We start from the raw sequence: 16,149 nt of genomic DNA on the forward strand, positions 1-16,149 counted from the left end.
TTGACTTGCTGCTACTGAAGTATGATTTGGGCTAGACTCCTGACAGAACTTTCTTGAGAGGATCTACCAGGGAGATCCCGGCAATCAAAGCTAGTAGGATCATATCCAGCCAGACTCAAAACTGTGATGGCCACCCAAGACACTGCTACAATGTACTGGATACGTTTGAATACTTGTGTGCATAAGATATTGCAGTTTTTATTTTCAATAAATTGGCACAGATTTCTAGAATCTTTCGCTTTTTCATTATGGGTTTTTGTGTGTGATTGATGACAAAAGTTTTTTTAAATCAATCATATGTTAAATCAGTAACACAGCCAAATGTGGAGAAAGTAAAGAGGTCTGTATGCTCTCTGAAGGCATTGTGACATTAAAAGGTTGTTGTCCAAAACAAAGTCATCGGCAATTGGATCGTCTCTAACCAATGAAAGTATCAAAGCCAATCACAAATTTGTGGATTCTGGCTCTGCTTCAACCCATCAATTTCGGGGACCAATCCGAAGGAACCCATCGCTTTCCGAGACCAATCAGAAGGAACCCATCGTCTTCTGGGACCAACCAGACAACTGGGTAATTCTCGCAACCAACCTGTTGAGATTAGATACTCCATGCAGAGAAGACCTTTCTGTCCGTGTGCGTGACACAGTGTTTGGCAGCAGCAAGGCGTTGGGTTACCCAGGCAAGAGAAGGCTGGTCAATGCAAATGGCTGACATTCAAGACAAGACTGGACGTGAAGGTCTTTTGGGAGATGAGGGCGTTAAATCACTCAGAGAAAAATTGAATCATTATCATTATTCCAGTTCCACTGCAGCACAGAGTCCTTTTAACTGATAAGGATCCATCCCAAATGGCCCCCTGGTGCTGTGGGCCTTGGTCAAACTGAGTGGACTGTGGAGGGGTTAGGGTGTGGGCTGGGTCAGAGCAGAGGTGAGTTATCCCACTCAGACATAAAATGTGAGTGTGTGTATGTGTGTGTGTGTAAATAGTGAGAATAACAGATGTGTTTGGGTGAGTCTGGTCCAGGGGACTGGGTCGGGACCTGGCCAAGACTGAAACTATGGGAGAGGCAATAACATGAGGCCAGCCTCTCCCCCTCTCCCCCCCACCACCCCTCTCCCTCACATTCTTCCTCCCCTTTCCTCCCCTCTAACACCTCCTTCTATCCCATCTACCTCCCCCCTCCCCCCTCCCTCACCCTCTTCCTCCCCTTTCCTCCCCTCTACCACCTCCTCCTATTCCATCTACAACAACAACAGCCAGACCTCACTGTTCCATCCTGGGAACAACAGCCAGACCTCACTGTTCCATCCTGGAAACAACAGCCGGACCTCACTGTTCCATCCTGGGAACAACAGCCAGACCTCACTGTTCCATCCTGGGAACAACAGCCAGACCTCACTGTTCCATCCTGGAAACAACAGCCGGACCTCACTGTTCCATCCTGGGAACAACAGCCAGACCTCACTGTTCCATCCTGGGAACAACAGCCAGACCTCACTGTTCCATCCTGGAAACAACAGCCGGACCTCACTGTTCCATCCTGGGAACAACAGCCAGACCTCACTGTTCCATCCTGGGAACAACAGCCGGACCTCACTGTTCCATCCTGGAAACAACAGCCGGACCTCACTGTTCCATCCTGGGAACAACAGCCAGACCTCACTGTTCCATCCTGAAACAACAACCGGACCTCACTGTTCCATCCTGGAAACAACAGCCGGACCTCACTGTTCCATCCTGGGAACAACAGCCAGACCTCACTGTTCCATCCTGGAAACAGCCAGACCTCACTGTTCCAGAGGAGGGAGAGAGGAGGGAGAGAGGTGGGAGAGAGGAGGGAGAGAGGAGGGAGAGAGGAGGGAGGGTTTTGGGCATCGTGGTCCTGTAAGAGGAAAGGTTTGCCTTCAGCCCTGCGTGTGTCTGCTATCCTCTTACTCTCCACTGAAACATCATAGAGTTAATACATCCCATCATAGAGTTAATACATCCCATCATAGAGTTAATACATCCCATCATAGAGTTAATACATCCCATCTTAGAGTTAATACATCCCATCATAGAGTTAATACATCCCATCATAGAGTTAATACATCCCATCATAGAGTTAATACATCCCATCTTAGAGTTAATACTTCCCACATATTCATATGGGAAAACACATGTTAACAAAATATCCTCACTGCTCCCTGGACCCTGAACAGCTGTTTTCACTATTTATCATCATGGAAGAGTATATTTTCACTCCTCAGGGACAAAATCACTTTCATGGTGTCCACTGAATCCTGTATTCCAAAAAAAATTCACTAGGATCTGAGAGACCGATCAGATTCCAGATCAGAGTTCCTACGCTTTTTGAATATGGCACCAGGCTTTGATTGACAGTATAAGGAATAACTGGCCAAGATCCCCCCTGTGTGGGAGGAGTCATTAATTCAGCCCACCATTCGGACGTCAGTAGTTTATCGGTCAAAATCTGCATCAGTCGTATGGCCTTCACATCAACACACAATCAGCGCCATTGTAACAGATTGAAAGAAACAGGGGAGGGGAAGGAGGTCTGCCTGTCTCACATGCCGGGAATACCAACAAGCACTCGGCCAGTGGGACCAGGGAGATTACGCAACAGCCAGATGTTTGTTGGAGAGAGAGTGGGAGGGGCAGGGGGACGGGAGAAAAGGAGAGAGAGGAAGAGAGAAGGCTCATTCACGGACGACAGAGCTCCTGCAACAGGGACTCATCCCATCTCAGGAAAGAGGGTAACATGGGTGTGAACTAAGGTCTGAGGGCCCCAGGAAGAGGGACCAGGAGATGTAATCGGGCCAGGAGATGTGATCGGGCCAGTTGTGGTCCTGTGTTGGGGCGTTGGTCACGTCCGGTGAGACATTGTGTGCTAACGCCAGAGACACAAAACATGACTGTCCACCCTAACATCCTCAATGAAAACATCTAACTCAGAGTCCACTGCAAGCTTTACATCCATGAATGATTATTATTATTTGATATTTTATTCCCTTTCTGAAAAGTTGATTGACGACATTCATTTTACTTGGTGATCTCTGATAGTCTGGGACATTCCAGGAACAACCCCTCTCACAGGGCTCACTTCAAAAAGCCACGTGTGGAAAGAGAAGCATTACATCGTTAATGAGCTGCACCAAACTCAACTGTTAATACCACCTAGAACTAAATAAAATCAAACAAACATTGGGGTATTTACAGGGTCTTTTTTTCACACGGTCAAACAACTACCAGACTGGTCCTGGCACTGTAGAAAACCTACAACTACTACCAGACTGGTCTTACTATATAAAATCTAAAACTACTACCAGACTGGTCTTACTGTATAAAACCTACAACTACTACCAGACTGGTCTTACTGTAGAAAACCTAAAACAACTAACAGACTGGTCTTACTATACAAAACCTAAAACAACTACCAGACTGGCCTTACTGTATAAAACCTACAACTACTACCAGACTGGTGTTACTGTATAAAACCTACAACTACTACCAGACTGGTCTTACTATATAAAACCTACAACTACTACCAGACTGGTCTTACTGTATAAAACCTAAAACTACTACCAGACTGGTGTTACTGTATAAAACCTACAACTACTACCAGACTGATCTTACTATATAAAACCTAAAACTACTACCAGACTGGTCTTACTGTATAAAACCTACAACTACTACCAGACTGGTCTTACTGTAGAAAACCTACAACTACTACCAGACTGGTCTTACTATATAAAACCTACAACTACTACCAGACTGGTCTTACTGTATAAAACCTAAAACTACTACCAGACTGGTGTTACTGTATAAAACCTACAACTACTACCAGACTGATCTTACTATATAAAACCTACAACTACTACCAGACTGGTCTTACTATATAAAACCTACAACTACTACCAGACTGGTCTTATTGTATAAAACCTAAAACTACTACCAGACTGGTCTTACTGTATAAAACCTACAACTACTACCAGACTGGTCTTACTATATAAAACCAACAACTACTACCAGACTGGTCTTACTGTAGAAAACCTACAACTACTACCAGACTGGTCTTATTGTAGAAAACCAACAACTACTACCAGACTGGTCTTACTGTATAAAACCTACAACTACTACTAGACTGGTCTTACTGTATAAAACCTACAACAACTAATATTAAAAGCAATGATACAGGGATACTGATGCTCCTACCAGATGAACAAACAGACATATTAAAACCAATGATACAGGGATACTGGTGCCTCTACCAGATGAACAAACAGACATATTAAAACCAATGATACAGGGATACTGGTGCTCCTACCAGATGAACAAACAGACATATTAAAACCAATGATACAGGGATACTGGTGCCTCTACCAGATGAACAAACAGACATATTAAAACCAATGATACAAGGATACTGATGCCTCTACCAGATGAACAAACAGACATATTAAAACCAATGATACAGGGATACTGGTGCCTCTACCAGATGAACAAACAGACATATTAAAACCAATGATACAGGGATACTGGTGCCTCTACCAGATGAACAAACAGACATATTAAAACCAATGATACAGGGATACCGGTGCCTCTACCAGATGAACAAACAGACATATTAAAACCAATGATACAGGGATACTGGTGCTCCTACCAGATGGTCCCGGCTGATGGGCCACTGGGTGTGACACCTCAGTGAGCGGCAGGATGTAGACGTCCGGTCCAGTCTGTGAGGCTGGAGACACCAGAGTGGACTGTTCCGTCTGGTACTCCTCCCCCTCTGCATTCTCAAACTCCTATTGAAGGACACAAAAAGGTCAGGGGTTAGATGGACCATCAAGTTCAGACTATGAGTAGGTTTGTGATCCATTTGAGAAAGGCATGTTGCAGAACTGTTAGCATGATTAGTAAATTAGATGTTATTTGGAACATGACTAATAGATCAGTGATTTTGTGCAAACAGACTGCTTGTAATGAATCCAACCCAACAGTAATGTAAAAATGACTCCATCTGTGTATACATTAAACTAGAGTCTGTCTCTGTCTGTGTATATATTAAACTAGAGTCTGTCTCTGTCTGTGTATACATTAAACTAGAGTCTGTCTCTGTCTGTGTATATATTAAACTAGAGTCTGGCTCTGTCTGTGTATACATTAAACTAGAGTCTGTCTCTGTCTGTGTATACATTAAACTACAGTCTGTCTCTATCTGTGTATACATTAAACTAGAGTCTGTCTCTGCCTGTGTATATATTAAACTAGTCTGTCTCTGTCTGTGTATACATTAAACTAGAGTTTGTCTCTGTCTGTGTATACATTGAACTAGAGTCTGTCTCTGTCTGTGTATATATTAAGGTGGAGTCTGTCTCTGTCTGTGTATACATTAAACTAGAGTCTTTCTCTGTCTGTGTATACATTAAACTAGAGTCTGTCTCTGTCTGTGTATATATTAAACTAGAGTCTGTCTCTGTCTGTGTATATTTTAAACTAGAGTCTGTCCCTGTCTGTGGATACATTAAACTAGAGTCTGTCTCTGTCTGTGTATATATTAAACTAGAGTCTGTCACTGTCTGTGTATATATTAAACTAGAGTCTGTCTCTGTCTGTGTATACATTAAACTAGAGTCTTTCTGTGTATACATTAAACTAGAGTCTGTCTCTGTCTGTGTATATATTAAACTAGAATCTGTCTCTGTCTGTGTATACATTAAACTAGAGTCTGTCTCTGTCTGTGTATATATTAAACTTGAGTCTGTCTCTGTCTGTGTATATATTAAACTAGAGTCTGTCTCTGTCTGTGTATATATTAAGCTAGAGTCTGTCTCTGTCTGTGTATACATTAAACTAGAGTCTATCTGTGTATACATTAAACTAGAGTCTGTCTCTGTCTGTGTACATATTAAACTAGAGTCTGTCTCTGTCTGTGTATACATTAAACTAGAGTCTATCTGTGTATACATTAAACTAGAGTCTGTCTCTGTCTGTGTATATATTAAACTAGAGTCTGTCTCTGTCTGTGTATACATTAAACTAGAGTCTGTCTCTGTCTGTGTATACATTAAACTAGAGTATGTCTCTGTCTGTGTATACATTAAACTAGAGTATGTCTCTGTCTGTGTATATATTAAACTAGAGTCTGTCTCTGTCTGTGTATACATTAAACTAGAGTCTGTCTCTGTCTGTGTATACATTAAACTAAAGTCTGTCTCTGTCTGTGTATATATTAAACTAGAGTCTGTCTCTGTCTGTGTATACATTAAACTAGAGTCTGTCTCTGTCTGTGTATATATTAAACTAGAGTCTGTCTCTGTCTGTGTATATATTAAACTAGAGTCTGTCTCTGTCTGTGTATACATTAAACCAGTGTCTGTCTCTGTCTGTGTATACATTGAACTAGAGTCTGTCTCTGTCTGTGTATACATTAAACTAGAGTCTGTCTCTGTCTGTGTATATATTAAGGCTGAGTCTGTCTCTGTCTATGTATATATTAAGGCTGAGTCTGTCTCTGTCTGTGTATATATTAAACTAGAGTCTGTCTCTGTATGTGTATACATTAAACTAGAGTCTGTCTCTGTCTGTGTATATATTAAGGCTGAGTCTGTCTCTGTCTGTGTATATATTAAGGTGGAGTCTGTCTCTGTCTGTGTATATATTAAGGCGGAGTCTTTCTCTGTCTGTGTATATATTAAGGCGGAGTCTGTCTCTGTCTGTGTATATATTAAGGCGGAGTCTGTCTCTGTCTGTGTATATATTAAGGCGGAGTCTTTCTCTGTCTTCCATGGAGGCTGATGGAGTCAGGCCATTAGAGCAGGAGGTAATGTGATGATTTTCTTTTAGATCCATCAGTAAGTACAGCCTAAGGCATTAGATCCTTTCTGGATCCGGTTATACCAAGACAGCTGGACACTGGCAAGAAGGTGAACTGAATGGGAAATTCCTTCAGAGATCTCCAAAGGCTTGGAGACTAAAGGCACATTAAAGATTGGCTGATAAGGAAAGAGAGATGGACAGAAAGGGAGAAAGAGCATCAAGGCAGAATGGATACAAAGAGAGAGAGAGAGAGAGAGATTTGAGACCGGATATCAATGTAAAGCCTCCCAGCAGGATGGAGTTGAGTGGCGGGGGGGGCTATGGAAAATTATGACCTACCACAGCACCCACCTCCCTGACTCACCCATCCCCCTCACCCCTCCTTTATCCCTACCTTCATTCTTCATCCCCCTCACCCCTCCTTTTACCCCTACCTTCATCCTTCATCCCCCTCACCCCTCCTTTATCCCTACCTTCATCCTTCATCCCCCTCACCCCTCCTTTTACCCCTACCTTCATTCTTCATCCCCCTCACCCCTCCTTTATCCCTACCTTCATCCTTCATCCCCACACCCCTCCTTTTACCCCTACCTTCATTCTTCATCCCCCTCACCCCTCCTTTTACCCCTACCTTCATCCTTCATCCCCCTCACCCCTCCTTTTACCCCTACCTTCATCCTTCATCCCCCTCAACCCTCCTTTATCCCTACCTTCATCCTTCATCCCCACACCCCTCCTTTTACCCCTACCTTCATCCTTCATCCTCTTCACCCCTCCTTTTATCCCTACTTCCATCCCCCTCACCCCTCCTTTTACCCCTACCTTCATCCTTCATCCCCACACCCCTCCTTTTACCCCTACCTTCATCCTTCATCCTCTTCACCCCTCCTTTTATCCCTACCTTCATCCCCCTCATCCCTCCTTTTACCCCTACCTTCATCCTTCATCTTCCTCACCCCTCCTTTTACCCCTACCTTCATCCTTCATCCTCCTCACCCCTCCTTTTATCCCTACCTTCATGCTTCTCACCCCTCCTTTTACCCCTACCTTCATCCTTCATCCTCCTCACCCCTCCTTTTATCCCTACCTACATCCATCCACCTTCATCCTCCTCACGCCTCCTTCTATCGTTACTTCATCCATCCTGTCCCAAGACGGACTACAAACATGGAACCAAACAGGATGCACACACACATACACACACCCACACACACCCACACACACACCCTGGGGTCACCAGATCCATGGGTTCACACGGCCCCCGGCGGTCTGCCCAACATGTGTTTTCACTCTCAGGATCATCAGAGGGTTGGAGACTTAAACTTTTAATATGCACCCTCACAGACACAGACACACACACACACACACACACACACACACACACATACAGATATACAGATACACACACACACACACACACACACACACACACACAGACACAGACACAGACACACACACAGACACAGAGACACACAGAGACAGATACACACAGAGACCCACACACAGAGAGTACCAGACAGACACACACACACATACAGATATACAGACACACACACACACACATACAGATATACAGATACACACACACACACACACACACATACAGATATACAGACACACGCAGACACACAAATTCACTGTATTAAACATAAACATGTTGTCACTCTCTCACACACACACACACACACACACTCAGAACTGTGCTGTCGTGTCACTCTGTGTCTCTGTTATCTCTCCTCTGCCCTAACAATGACACGTCGTTCCCTTCATTCTGACCCTGAGCAAGACAGTTACCTTTAAGTACTAGCTATTATAATTATCATTTTAAGTAAAGGCAGAGCTCACTCAGCTAGAGTTCAGACCCGTCCCTGTATCATCCCAAACATTTCTTACCTTAACTCAAGTTCCATTGGGAAATCCTGGGTTAACACTCCCAATTCCCCGTGTTAACAGATGTCCAGCCCACCTGAAGGTCATTAAGGTGAAACTCCCAATGCCTGTGTTAACAGATGTCCTGCCCACCTGAAGGTCATGGGAGCAGCAGTGCCAAGCCTACAGTAAGGCCTTAATTAATACTGTCATTGTTGAATCTAGCAAAAGCAGCTATCTATGGATTTAGTCTTTGACACCAGAATGGTACATCTTAATGTCACAGATAGAGAAAGGAGGACAGAGAGAGAAGGACAGAGAGAGGAGGACAGAGAGAGAAGGATGGAGAAAAAAGGGGAAAGAAACAGGGAGGAGCAGCGCCTCCCTGTCCACAAGCCAGTTCTTGAGCTCCTCCCTAGCAGAAGGAAGGAGGAAGGAAAGAAAGTGGGAGGGGGCAATTGAGAAAATTAAAGAAAGTGCCCCCACAAAAATCTGAAGCTGGAAAAAAATTGTGGGATGTAACGCTTTCACATTGTGTCCTCATGACATAACTACAACTTTCTGTTCTATCACACTCTCTCTTCTCCAGCCGGGAAACATGTGCAGAACAGAACGCTGACCATAAACACACACACAAACAGACCTCTTCCTCACTGAACGCTGACCATAAACACACACACAAACAGACCTCTTCCTCACTGAACATTGACCATAAACACACACACAAACAGACCTCTTCCTCACTGAACATTGACCATAAACACACACACAAACAGACCTCTTCCCCACTGAAATGACCATAAACACACACACACACAAACAGACCTCTTCCCCACTGAAATGACCATAAACACACACACACAAACAGACCTCTTCCCCACTGAAATGACCATAAACACACACACACAAACAGACCTCTTCCTCACTGAACATTGACCATAAACACACACACAAACAGACCTCTTCCTCACTGAACATTGACCATAAACACACACACACAAACAGACCTCTTCCTCACTGAACATTGACCATAAACACACACACAAACAGACCTCTTCCTCACTGAACATTGACCATAAACACACACACAAACAGACCTCTTCCCCACTGAAATGACCATAAACACACACACACAAACAGACCTCTTCCTCACTGAATACTGACCATAAACACACACACAAACAGACCCCTTCCTCACTGAAATGACTGTAAACACACACCCACAAACCAACCTCTTCCTCACTGAAATGACCATAAACACACACACAAACCGACCTCTTCCCCACTGAAATGACCATAAACACACACACAAACAGACCACTTCCCCACTGAATACTGACCATAAACACACACACAAACAGACCTCTTCCTCACTGAACACTGACCATAAACACACACACAAACAGACCCCTTCCTCACTGAAATGACTGTAAACACACACCCACAAACCGACCTCTTCCTCAATGAAATGACCATAAAAACACACACAAACAGACCTCTTCCTCACTGAAATGACCATAAACACACACACACAAACAGACCACTTCCTCACTGAATACTGACCATAAACACACACACAAACAGACCTCTTCCCCACTGAAATGACTGTAAACACACACCCACAAACCAACCTCTTCCTCACTGAAATGACCATAAACACACACACAAACCGACCTCTTCCTCACTGAAATGACCATAAAAACACACACAAACAGACTTCTTCCTCACAGAAAGCTGACCATAAACACACAAAAACACATTTGTTTTTCCACCCTTGCTGGGATCAGAAAAAAATAAATTCTACATCACCTGTCCCTTAGCCCTAAACCCAACCCTAATCCAAACCTTACGCTTAACTCAACCTAACTTTTATACATAAAGTCTACTTGATTAATGAACTGATTCCTAAACCTAACTTGTAATGCCAAAAACCTGAAAGCTATCACATTTAAAAAACAAAGCATCATTTTATGTTTAACTTTAACTAAAATCTAAGCGTTCCTATTGGTAACCGACTAACATTTGTCAACTTTTCATCTCTGATGGGACATCTGGCCCCAACATGTACACATGTACTTGGATCCCACTTTCTCACACTCATCTAATAAATATCCCTGAAATCCCTGGTTCCTGCTAGGGGAGTGTCTGTGTGTAATTCTGGTCGGGGCTCTGAGGTCCGGGGGAGCGGATGTTCTGTTGGCTCTGGGGTTTGCTGTCCCTCATGCCCTTTCACTCTTCTGTCACCCCTCTCCTCCTTGTCTCCCTTTGTCCTCTCTGAGTTCCTTCTCCCTCTTGCTCTCATTTGTCCTCTGACTCTTCGCCCCTCTGGTTCTCTTATTTGCCTGCCTCTCTCTGCTCCACTTCTTCCTTTCTCCCTCCATTCTTTTCCTCTCATTTCCTCTAACTAACCCTTTGTCCATCTACCTGTCTGCTGTTAATCTGAAAACATCATGAGGGAGCAGGAGGTGGTGTGACTGAAGCAGAAAAACAACAACAAACCCACACTGAAGCAGTATGGGGTTGGCATTACAGCATTAGCATTATTGTGTTAATAAGCAGTATAGGTTTAGCAATATCATGTTAGCATTACAGTGTTAGTAAGCAGTTTAGGTTTAGCAATATCATGTTAGTATTATAGTGTTACTTAGTAGCATATGGTTAGCAATATAGTGTTGGAATTATAGGGTTGGTTTGACAGTATCAGGTTAAGCAAAATAATGTTAGCATTAAAGTGTTAGTTAGCAGCACACAATTAGCAATATAGTGTATAGTATATAGCAGTATTGTCACAGCAAGATTTCTGCAGTCAGAATGCCAATTGCACACTCTCTCAACACTCTCATTACTACAGTATTTGTGACACTGTGTGACAAAAGTAAAAATGTGGATCTGTGCAATGAGCCTGTTGTCTAATCAGGTTCTTAATAAGAAGCTCAAGTCGAGTGAATGGATTATCTTGGCAAAGATGAAATGCTCACTAACAGGGATTTAAACAAATGTTGACAAATAGTTTGAGAGAAATAATCTAATTGTAATTATGGAAGATTACAGGGATCTTTTAGTTCATGAAACATCTTAAATTGTCTGCATATTTGTGATAATTTTAGTACATCAGAAAGAGAAAGTGTATTACATAATCAGATTTAACAACTGAATAACATATTATTTCAGTTACTTCTGGTCTGTCTGTTTCTCAAAACGAAAGAAGCTCCGTAGAGACAGATTACCTCAATCTTTATCACCAACTCTACCTCAGCCTCCATCTCAGCCTCTATCACCAACTCTACCTTCAGCCTCCATCTCAGCCTATGTCACAGCAACTACCTCAGCCTCCACGTGTTTATACCTCTACCTTCAGCCTCCATCTCAGCCTATGTCACAGCAACTACCTCAGCCTCCACCTGTTTATACCTCTACCTTCAGCCTCCATCTCAGCCTCTGTCACGGCAACTACCTCAGTCTCCACCTGTTTATACCTCTACCTTCAGCCTCCATCTCAGCCTCTGTCACATCAACTACCTCAGCCTCCACCTGTTTATACCTCTACCTTCAGCCTCCATCTCAGCCTCTGTCACATCAACTACCTCAGCCTCCACCTGTTTATACCTCTACCTTCAGCCTCCATCTCAGCCTCTGTCACAGCAACTACCTCAGCCTCCACCTGTTTACACCTCTACCTGAGGGCTTGTTTACATCATGCTACACTTTCCGAGACATATCGAAGAGGACTTGAAACACTACACTATTTTGTTGTGTAATCTTCTGAGACACCTTCTGGGTTTTGCAAGGAAAATGTGAGAGAACTGTATAGTCTTTCTGTGCAGTGCGCACGCATATTGCTCGATATTCCAACGATTGACGCCCACCATCCTGCGTGGTACGTCTCGAACACGCCGGTGTAAATTCACACGCTGTGGAAATGATTACACAAACTAAGATACATCTACATAGCTCCTTATTCACTTTCTCGTAATATAAACAAGCCCTTAGACTCAAAATCCACCTCAGCTACTCTCTTTGTCTTTATCTCAGTCTCTACAGACTCTACCTCAGCCTCTATTTCTATCTCAGCCTTTTACTCAGACTCTATTTCTACAACAGACTCTACCCCAGCCTCAATTTCTAACTCAGTCTTTTAATCAGCCTCTCCATCTACATCAGACTCCACATCAGCTAAGCCCGCCTTCTTCTGTTCATCTCCGTCTGCTCTAATTCTCTTCTTCAAAGTCCTTTTTGCATGAAGCCAAGGAGAAACTGTCAGAGGTGACTTGCAGTATGTTAATAAAACATTACAGGAGCATCAGTGCCTTCATCCCACTTTGAAACAATCCTCTGTGTGTGTGTGTGTGTGTGCGTGTGTGTGTGTGTGTGTGTGTGAATAACTGAACAACATGAGACTGGATGTTCTTCTGTTTCAGACAGACTGGCTTCACTGAAAAGGTTTCTGATTGGTGTTTCTGCTGATTCTCTATGAGACAGTGCTGCTGTAATCAGGGCAAGAAATGTACGGATCAGTCACGCGTGCACAAAAACACACATTTGTACAGTATACTTATATACACACACACAGACTGAGTCTCTGGAAGAGGTTTTATCTAAGAGCAGCAGGAGGGCGTAACATTTTATACCCATCTAATGGATGTGATGTCATCAGTGTACTTTAAAATGGGTCAAGGCACCAGAGAACTTAGATCATGGTGAGATGTGTGTTTGTGTGTCTGTCTGTGTGTGTTTGTATGTCTGTCTGTGTTTGAGTACATTTGTGTTCTTGTTTTGCCAGCATGGCTATAACTGAAAATCCCCAGAAGGACAGTACAACAAGGAAAACCTTTTGCCGGCCTCCATGAGGAGTAAGACTTGTTCAGGTCAGAGGTCAGGTTGCAAGTGGGGTTGATTTAAGAAATAGGGTTAAAGGTTAGGGGTCACAGAAGATAGGATCTTTAATATAGTGTTACTTTGGGTGTGTGTGTGTGACAGAGAGCCTTACCTTGAAACCAGAGTGTCCCTTCTTGCAGCAGAGGCAGGCCAGCATGAGGAAGATGAAGATGAAGAGCCCAGACAAGGAAACAGCCACCACCGCCAGAGACGATGGCCACGACAGCTCACTCAGAGGAGCCCCATCTGCAGGACAGAGACCTGTTAGAATACACACTGTAGACCAGGAATAGGCCGCTACATTCAGAGAGCTGGTAGAATACACACTGTAGACCAGGAATAGACCGCTACATTCAGAGAGCTGGTAGAATACACACTGTAGACCAGGAATAGACCGCTATATTCAGAGAGCTGGTAGAATACACACTGTAGACCAGGAATAGGCCGCTACATTCAGAGAGCTGGTAGAATACACACTGTAGACCAGGAATAGACCGCTACATTCAGAGAGCTGGTAGAATACACACTGTAGACCAGGAATAGGCCGCTACATTCAGAGAGCTGGTAGAATACACACTGTAGACCAGGAATAGGCCGCTACATTCAGAGAGCTGGTAGAATACACACTGTAGACCAGGAATAGACCGCTACATTCAGAGAGCTGGTAGAATACACACTGTAGACCAGGAATAGACCGCTATATTCAGAGAGCTGGTAGAATACACACTGTAGACCAGGAATAAACCGCTACATTCAGAGAGTTGGTAGAATACACACTGTAGACCTGGAATAGACCGCTACATTCAGAGAGCTGGTGGAATACACACTGTAGACCAGGAATAGACCGCTACATTCAGAGAGCTGGTAGAATACACACTGTAGACCAGGAATAGACCGCTACATTCAGACATTCTTTGATGGAGCTGACAGACAGTGTAGTTGGAACCACCTTATTATAATATCTCAACCATAACATGAGCCATAATAACAATCAATGTAAACCTTTATAACAATAACATAAGCCACAATAACAATCAGTGTAAACCTTTATAACAATAACATGAGCCACAATAACAATCAATGCAAACCTTTATAACAATAACATGAGCCACAATAACAATCAATGTGAACCTAAATAACAATAACATGAGCCACAATAAGAATAAATGTAAACCTTCATAACAATAACATTAGCCACAATAATTCTGGCTGAATTATTGGTAGTTTTATATCCTGACTCCATGTAAAAAACAAGGAGATTTAATCAACAAACATGTTTGGTTTTTAACAGAGTACTGCTTGTCAAAGTAAACAGTTACAGGCGGATTTGTGAATAAATCAGGTTTGAAATTAAAAAGGTATTGGGAAGTTCAGAAGAACATGAAGGAAGATCATCAGGAAATAATTATGTACAAAAGAACATTGATGTTCCCTATTCCTTTATAATATACTACCTGTGTGCTCAGCCCAGATGTACTGCCCCAAAATACAGCACTACATATATAGGTAATAGAGTGTTATTTATGACTCAACCTTTTCTATTATGTTTTTTAATGAAAACATATCACAAACAGACACACAGACACAGACATACACACACACAGACACAGACACACACACACAGAAACATAGACATACACACACACACAGACACACACATTGTGACATCTGTTCCCCGTGACCCGGCAGCTCCTCTTCCTGTCTGGTGCCTCACCCTGCTGGTGTACTAACCACTGGCTGGAGAGTGATGGCAGCAGCCCCCCCTCCTCTCCAGTGCTCCACCTCAACGGTGTACTAACCACTGGCTGGAGAGTGATGGCAGCAGCCCCCCCTCCTCTCCAGTGCTCCACCTCAACGGTGTACTAACCACTGGCTGGAGAGTGATGGCAGCAGCTCCCCCTCCTCTCCAGTGCTCCACCTCAACGGTGTACTAACCACTGGCTGGAGAGTGATGGCAGCAGCTCCCCCTCCTCTCCAGTGCTCAAACCTGCTGGTGTACTAACCACTGGCTGGAGAGTGATGGCAGCAGTAATATTTCAACCATTCACTTGTTTTGTTTTCCTTTCATTTTTGGCCTCACTTTTACGCACGCATCACACTCACACACACATACGCACACACAGTCACACACACACAGTCACACACACACAAAAACACACACACACACAGACACACACACACACAGACACACACACACACACACACAGACACACACACACAGCCACACAAATGTCAGGGCTGTAGTTAATTTGGTTACTTTGCTGGTTTAATGCTCACCACAAAAACTCTCCCTTCTCTTCTGTCTCTCTTTCTCGTTTGCCCCCTTTTCTCTGTCTCACCCTGGTTTTGAATTCACTACCCTATCAGAAAAAGCAATTTCCTATAATCTTAGGCAGGGGCAGTGTGTGGCATTGTCTCCGATCTTTTGAATCTTTTTGAATAATATCTTGTTTGGGCTCTGTACTGCCAGATGTATTTTTACCCAACACTGAGGGCCAGCAGTTGCCACGGAAACAGATTGGACAGCCATGTAGGATTGTAAATCTTTTCAGTTGATTCATGCACACATGCACACACGCATACAC

At 43.5% G+C, this 16,149-nt stretch overlaps 1 protein-coding gene across 1 annotated transcript in view; it reads right to left on the reverse strand.

Annotated features, from left to right (window-relative positions):
* The window catches only part of aatkb (apoptosis-associated tyrosine kinase b), a 63,956-nt gene that overhangs the window by 21,159 nt on the left and 26,648 nt on the right, over window positions 1-16,149 (reverse strand). The window contains exons 2-3 of the mRNA XM_029120425.2: window positions 13,677-13,810; window positions 4,665-4,806 (exon numbers count right to left, since the gene is read on the reverse strand). Coding sequence (XP_028976258.2) covers window positions 4,665-4,806; window positions 13,677-13,810 — 276 coding nt within the window. The remainder of the gene's footprint in view (window positions 1-4,664; window positions 4,807-13,676; window positions 13,811-16,149) is intronic.

The sequence above is a fragment of the Esox lucius genome, chromosome 6 (assembly GCF_011004845.1).
Source record: "Esox lucius isolate fEsoLuc1 chromosome 6, fEsoLuc1.pri, whole genome shotgun sequence".
NCBI lineage: Eukaryota > Metazoa > Chordata > Actinopteri > Esociformes > Esocidae > Esox > Esox lucius.